Genomic DNA, 7406 nt, shown 5'->3' on the forward strand with positions numbered 1-7406 from the left:
TGCTGCTGCCTCGGCATCTATCAAGCAGCGCTATCATCTCGGCCTCCATCAGGCCGTGCTACTGCCTCGGCATCTATCATGCCATGCTACTTCCTCGGCCTCCATCAGGCCGTGCTCCACCTCGGCTTCCATCAGGCCGTGCTACTTCCTCAGCCTAAATCATGCCGTGCTGTTACCTCGGCATCTATCAGGCTGCACTCCACCTCGGCTTCCATCAGGCCGTGCTATTGCCTCGGCATCTATCAAGCCGCGCTATCATCTCGGCCTCCATCAGGCCGTGCTATTGCGTCGGCATCTATCATGCCGTGCTACTTCCTCGGTCTCCATTAGGCCTTGCTACTACCTCGGCCTCAATCATGCCGTGCTACTACCTCGGCACCCATCAGGCGTGCTGTTACCTCGGCCTCCATCAGGTCGTGCTACTGCCTCGGCATCTATCAGGCCGTGCCACTACCTCGGCCTCCATCAGGCTGTGCTACTGCCTCGGTATCTATCATGCCATGCTACTTCCTCGGCTTCCATCAGGCCGTGCTACTACCTCGGCCTCAGTCATGCCGTGCTACTTCCTCGGCACCCATCAGGCTGTGCTGTTACCTCGGCCTCCATCAGGCCGTGCTACTGCCTCGGCATCTATCATGCCGTGCTACTACCTCGGCCTCCATCATGCCGTGCTCCACCTCGGCATCCATCACGTCGCACTGTTACCTCGGCATCCGTCGGGCCATGCTGTTACCTCGGCCTCCATCTGGCCGAGCTGCCACCTCGGCCCGACGTCAACAACAAGGATTCTAGAAACGTGTTTTCGTCCACCCCTACAGTCAAGGAACGTAATCCCTATTCCGGAGGACAGAACTCTATCCATTACACGTCATCATGACGTCACACGGTTGGTCTTTCCTAGTTAATAGGGGAATATTCCAGGAATATTCCCAAAATCACAGAGCCACTCCCCTTGAGGACTCCACGCCTAAACAGGACTCTTCACAATCGTCTCCCACTTGCCCTCCATCAGCAGCCTATAAATACCAAGGTAAGCCTCCATCACAAGGGATGAACTACTCACTTCTCATACTGTAAAAGCTCTCTTGAGCATCTGTTGTGGAAAGGTCTAACTTAAGCATCGGAGAGTCTCCCGTCGAGTCAACCCGGCTCTCCTTGTCATCTCTTCTGTGCAGGTCGGCCAAAGCACCAGGAATAGCAGGAGAGATAGTGCGGCCATGGCAGTGCATGGTAGGTCAGACGCCGTTCTCTGTCGTGCTTTCGCAGCCTCATTAAAAGGAGCCGCGCTGGTCTAGATGTCAAACTTACGGCCACGGTCCATCCACAGCTATAAAGAACTGACAAGAGCATTCCTCACACATTTCCAAGCAAGTATGAAGCAGAAGCAAACTACGCAAAACGTGATGAACATGAGGCAAGGGGCGAGGGAGACAATAAGAGAATTCCTTGCCCGATTCATGAAGGTGACATTGGAGGTAAAAAACCTGTCGGAAGGAGTGGCGTATAGCACATTGTGCAATGGGGTAATACACCCCGATTTGGTTCAGTCCCTGGCCCTCGACTTACCGAAAACGATGCCCGCACTGTTGAGACAGTGCAATCAATACGCCAACATGGAGGAAGTTCTGGCAGCCCGAGGAATAGTTGACAGGGTTGATCAGGCAGAGAAGGAGAAGAAAAGGGCTCTGAGACATAGGGATGACTCCCGTGAGCCGAAGAAAAATAGAACAGATCGGCCTCTGGACATAGCTGAACTTGAGCAATATGAACTTGATCATTCTCGAACAAACCTACTCTTGGAGATCCAAAATCAGAAGTACTTACGCTGGCCCAGGCCAATGGCAGGTAAACCAGAAAAGAGGAACCTCAACAGGTACTGCCGATACCACCGAGATTATGGACATGACATCGAAGACTGTAAGTCTCTGAAAAGGGAAATTGATGAGCTCATCAAGGCCGAATATCTCAACCAGTATCTGAAGCAGAAATATGGTGGGAACTGGCCCGAGCCGAGGAGAGATGAAGACCAACCGAGCCGAGGTAAGGCCGAGCCGTCCAAGGACCCAACCACGGACCGAGCTGTCACATACGACAACCAGCCCCTGGGTCAGGCCATCCTAACAATCATGGGCGGACCTACGGTGGAATCAGTCAGAAAAGCCAAAGCACACCCACGGTTCATATGCATCATGGAACAAACTGTCAAAGCCTTCAAAACAGATCCACCCATTACTTTCTCTGACAGAGATCTGGAAGAGTTAAATTGGCCTCACAACGATGCTATCGTGATCCAATTAGTGGTGGCCAACCACCCTTTCCACAGGGTTCTAGTGGACACGGGAGCCTCCGTTGACCTCATGTCATACGAAGCCTACATAAAACAGGGGCTTGGCACCAGAACCTTAAAACCAGCCCCAGGACCTTTGTATGGATTCTCAGGCATGCCAGCTGAGCTAGAGGGAGTTGTTGACCTACCTATAACCATCGGACAAGGAGCTCAGACAGCCACAACCATGGTCTCTTTCATGGTTGCCAAGATTGCCTCACCCTACAATGCAATCCTTGGCCGACCTGCTCTCAATGGTCTTGGGGCGATTGTGTCCACTAGGCACATGAAGGTCAAATTCCCAACCAGCAATGGAGTCGGAGAATGCAAGTCCAGCCAGAAGGAATCCCGGGAATGCTATGCCAACTTCATAAAATCTATGAAAAAACCGTGCTTGGGCCTAGCATGTATGGTAGAAGTTGTTGGTTGTCGAGATGAAAGCCTCCTGGCCCGAGCCTAACCAGTTTAACAGCTGCCTATAGTCCGAATCACTGAGGCCAGTAGATAATCTATCAGTAGAGAGTTTTATCAGTAGATTGCCTTGAAATCCCATCGATTGGGTGTTAGTCTTGAAGATTTTATACTATCAGCACCTTAGAAGTTATTCAATTTCAATCACATAGCAGATTAGATTCTATTTTGAAGCAATGCATTTGTCCCAAGTGCATACAACACATCAATATACTATGAAGCTTCTCGCAAATATCTAACTTTTCTAACATTGTGTGCAGCTCGGTAGCATCTAAAACCGAGCTCCAGCTCGGCACTTCAAGACCAGACCCTAGTCTGGTGACTCAAAGACCTTAACCAATGAGGCACCAAGACCGGGCTCTAGCTCGGCACCAAAAGACCAGACCCAAGTCTGGCGACTCAAAGACCTTAACCAATGAGGCACAAAGATCGGGCTCTAGCTTGGCACCACAAGACCAGACCCTAGTCTAGCGACTCAAAGACCTTAACCAATGAGGCACAAAGACCGGGCCCCAGCTCGGCAGCAAATAAGACCGAGCTCCAGCTCGGCACCTCAAGACCAGACCCTAGTCTAGCGACTCAAAGACCTTAACCAATAAGGCACAAAGATCGGGCTCTAGCTCGGCACCACAAGACTAGACCCTAGTCTGGCGACTCAAAGACCTTAACCAATGAGGCACAAAGACCGGGCTCTAGCTCAGCACCACAAGACTAGACCCTAGTCTGGCGACTCAAAGACCTTAACCAATGAGGCACAAAGATCGGGCGCTAGCTCGGCACCACAAGACCAGACCCTAGTCTGGCGACTCAAAGACCTTAACCAATGAGGCACAAAGACCGGGCCCCAGCTCGGTAGCAAATAAGACCGAGCTCCAGCTCAGCACCTCAAGACCAGACCCTAGTCTGGCGACTCAAAGACCTTAACCAATAAGGCACAAAGACCGGGCTCTAGCTCGGCACCACAAGACCAGACCCTAGTCTGGCGACTCAAAGACCTTAACCAATGAGGCACAAAGACCGGGCCCCAGCTCGGTAGCAAATAAGACCGAGCTCCAGCTCAGCACCTCAAGACCAGACCCTAGTCTGGCGACTCAAAGACCTTAACCAAAGAGGCACAAAGACCGAGCTCTAGCTCGGCACCGTAGGAACTGACCCTAGTTTGGTGACTCAAAGACCTTAACCAATGAGGCACAAAGACCGGGCTCCAGCTCGGCAGCAACTAGACGAGCATCCACGAGCCCTCAAGACCATACCCTAGTCTGGCGACTCAAAGACCTTAACCAATAAGGCACAAAGACCGGGCTCTAGCTCGGCACCACAAGACCAGACCCTAGTCTGGCGACTCAAAGACCTTAACCAATGAGGCATAAAGATCGGGCCCCAGCTCGATAGCAAATAAGACCGAGCTCCAGCTCAGCACCTCAAGACTAGACCCTAGTCTGGCGACTCAAAGACCTTAACCAAAGAGGCACAAAGACCGAGCTCTATCTTGGCACCGTAGGAACTGACCCTAGTTTGGTGACTCAAAGACCTTAACCAATGAGGCACAAAGACAGCGCTCTAGCTCGGCAGCAACTAGATCGAGCTCGGGGGGCTAATCCACGAGCCCTCAAAATACATCACTACCGAGGGAGACATCTACATAAATATGGATCTATATATATGAGGCTAATCTCGGGGGGCTGATCCACGAGCCTAGCTCAGCACAAGAAAATCCTTCGAGTCGGATCACTTCTTCACCAACATCAATCGAGTCGTAGGGCTGTACCAGAGTAGCATGGACTAGAACGTGCCGCTTATAGTCTGTCGGATTGTAGCCGGGCATCTTATCTTGAAGGAACAAGATGACATCGTCTGAGCTGCCCTTAAACGAAGAAATGTTAACGTCATCCTTCAACTCTAGGTTGGGCTAAGGGATCAGCCACCTCGGGCCATTTCTTCTCGACCCCCATGAAAGCGCTTTGCTTCCATTGCCCTCGAACAAACGACAGCCACGTCCTCGAACTGTTGAGCAGCCTTGGCTGAGAAAGTGAAGTAATGCATCTCGAATCGGATTAAATGCTCTAGCAGGTCGATTCGAACTGCTAGAGTGGGGGGCTGGTGATGAGGCAAAATATGTCACATTCCTCAGCACGGCTGAAACATGTACGCAAACCTGAAAAGGACTGAGTCGCTTCTTCGGCCTCCGTCAGGCCATGCTATCACCTCGGCCTCCATCAGGCCGCGCTCCTCCTCGAATCCATCATGCCGTGCTGTTACCTCGGCCTCCATCAGGCCATGCTCCACCTCAGCTTCCATCAGGCCGTGCTACTACCTCGGCCTCAATCATGCCATGCTATTAACTTGGCATCTATCAAGCTACACTCCACCTCGGTTTCCATCAGGCCGTGCTACTGCCTCGGCATCTATCATACCATGCTACTTCCTTGGCCTCCATCAGGCCATGCTCCACCTCGGCTTCCATCAGGCAGTGCTACTTCCTCGGCCCAAATCATGCCGTGCTGTTACCTCGGCATCTATCAGGCCGTACTCCACCTCGGCTTCCATCAGGCCGTGCTATTGCCTCGGCATCTATCAAGCCGCGCTATCATCTTGGCCTCCATCAGGCCATGCTACTGCCTCGGCATCTATCATGCCGTGCTACTTCCTCGGTCTCCATTAGGCCTTGCTACTACCTCGGCCTCAATCATGCCGTGCTACTACCTCGGCACCCATCAGGCTGTGCTATTACCTCGGCCTCCATCAGGCCGTGCTACTGCTTTGGCATCTATCAGGCCGTGCTACTACCTCAGCCTCCATCAGGCCGTGCTACTGCCTCAGCATCTATCATGCCATGCTACTTCCTCGGCTTCCATCAGGTCGTACTACTACCTCGGCCTCAATCATACTGTGCTACTTCCTCGGCACCCATCAGGCCGTGCTGTTACCTCGGCCTCCATCTGGCCGAGCTGCCACCTCGGCCCGATGTCAACAACAAGGATTTCAGAAACGTGTTTTCGTCCACCCCTACAGTCAAGGAACGTAATCCCTATTCCGGAGGACAGGACTCTATCCACTACACGTCATCATGACGTCACACAGTTGGTCTTTCCTAATTAAGAGGGGAATATTCTAGGAATATTCCCAGAATCACAGAGCCACTCCCCTTGAGGACTCCACGCCTAAACATGACTCTTCACAATTGTCTCCCACTTGCCCTCCATCAGCAGCCTATAAATACCAAGGTAAGCCTCCATCACAAGGGAGGAACTACTCACTTCTCATACTGTAAAAGCTCTCTTGAGCATCTGTTGTGGAAAGGTCTAACTTAGGCATCGGAGAGTCCCCTGTCGGGTCAGCCCGGCTCTCCTTGTCATCTCTTCTGTGCAGGTCGGCCAAAGCACCAGGAATAGCAGGAGAGATAGTGCAGTCAAATTTTTCCTCATCAGATATTAAGATCGATCCCTCGTGGAGTGATGCTTGACTGAGATGAAGGTTTTGATCCGTTGGAGTCTGGACGAGGCTGATAAGGAAAAAAGCCGGAAGGAGGGCGATGGGGATTACCATGAGTGATAGGACTAGCACCGGTCAGCATTGGAGGTGATGGAAATCCCAAAGGGTGCATTTTCAGAGGTTGGCGAGCTAAAGGTGCTAGCGGAAAAGGGTGGAAATTCTCAGAACTAGTAGTAGTCGAGAACTCCGAACGTTCAGGAGGAGCTGAACAGACAATTGGAGCAGCAACAGAAGTGTGAGGTAGAACCAGTCCATAAGTACTAGCTAGTTGAACAAATGATTGCAGCAGTTTGAGCTTGCTACGCTGAGAGTAAGGAACTTCAGAGAGACCTGGAGAGGCCTGTGTGTCAGCTCTATTGGAATGGGCACCACCCGGGAATGTTGGGGTAGTAGACATAAAAATGTCGTCATAAACCTGACAGACCTCACTAAGCAAATTAGCGCGCCAAGGAGGGATGGCGGCCTTGGGGAGTAGAATCTCATCTGCATGAGACTCAGAAACAGCCAAGGCACTCAGATAGGCAGCAGAGGGCTTAAAAGGGCCATCTAGTCCCTTATGCCCAATCCGTAAGCAGTTGGCACAAACAATAGCTGGTCGATATTCAAAAGCAAAGACCGCTTCAATGGAGTCAGTATTTCCCACCTCAACTTGAGTGGCTCCTACAAGGTCTGGATGGAATAATGACATGAGCAGCGGGATCATGTGTAGAGCTGGCAGAACCCGAGGGGCATTCGATATCGAGCCACTGGAGACATGCACCCACATAACAGCATGCGAGAATAGGTCTTTATGAGCCAAAGTAGAAGGATCCTAGGGTTGAAGAACTACCAGATGTCCATGATAGACCCACGGTTGAGTAAACAGCACAACCTGCATATCCCTTGCAGAGTTGAACTTCACCAAAAACGATCACAGGCACCCTCAATGAGATGTATTTCTCCAAATTTTACAGATCGGGGTTGCCAGGATTTCGCGAACATAGTTCGAAGCTACGTGAGATTCACAGGGACATTATCACTCACCTAGCTAATGAGGGAGAAGTGAAGGTGGTGCATGGCGATCAGGACTTTATGTTCCACTATGTTGACCGAACTCTTCTCTCTTAAAGGAAGATCC

The 7406-nt window shown here is 51.4% G+C and overlaps 1 protein-coding gene across 1 annotated transcript; it reads left to right on the forward strand.

The window, feature by feature from the left end:
• Positions 1-1613: 1613 nt before the first annotated feature.
• On the forward strand, positions 1614-3072 carry LOC122092894. The gene is made up of 2 exons (XM_042663199.1): positions 1614-2516; positions 3058-3072. Exons 1-2 carry the CDS (start codon positions 1614-1616, stop codon positions 3070-3072), a joined length of 918 nt encoding a protein of 305 aa, XP_042519133.1.
• Positions 3073-7406: the final 4334 nt, after the last annotated feature.

The sequence above is a fragment of the Macadamia integrifolia genome, chromosome 11 (assembly GCF_013358625.1).
Source record: "Macadamia integrifolia cultivar HAES 741 chromosome 11, SCU_Mint_v3, whole genome shotgun sequence".
In the NCBI taxonomy this organism is placed as follows: domain Eukaryota; kingdom Viridiplantae; phylum Streptophyta; class Magnoliopsida; order Proteales; family Proteaceae; genus Macadamia; species Macadamia integrifolia.

What these genes read in the sequence shown, in the direction of transcription:
- LOC122092894 (XM_042663199.1), top strand. Translation starts at nt 1,614, where the DNA reads ATGGAGGAAGTTCTGGCAGCCCGAGGAATAGTTGACAGGGTTGATCAG.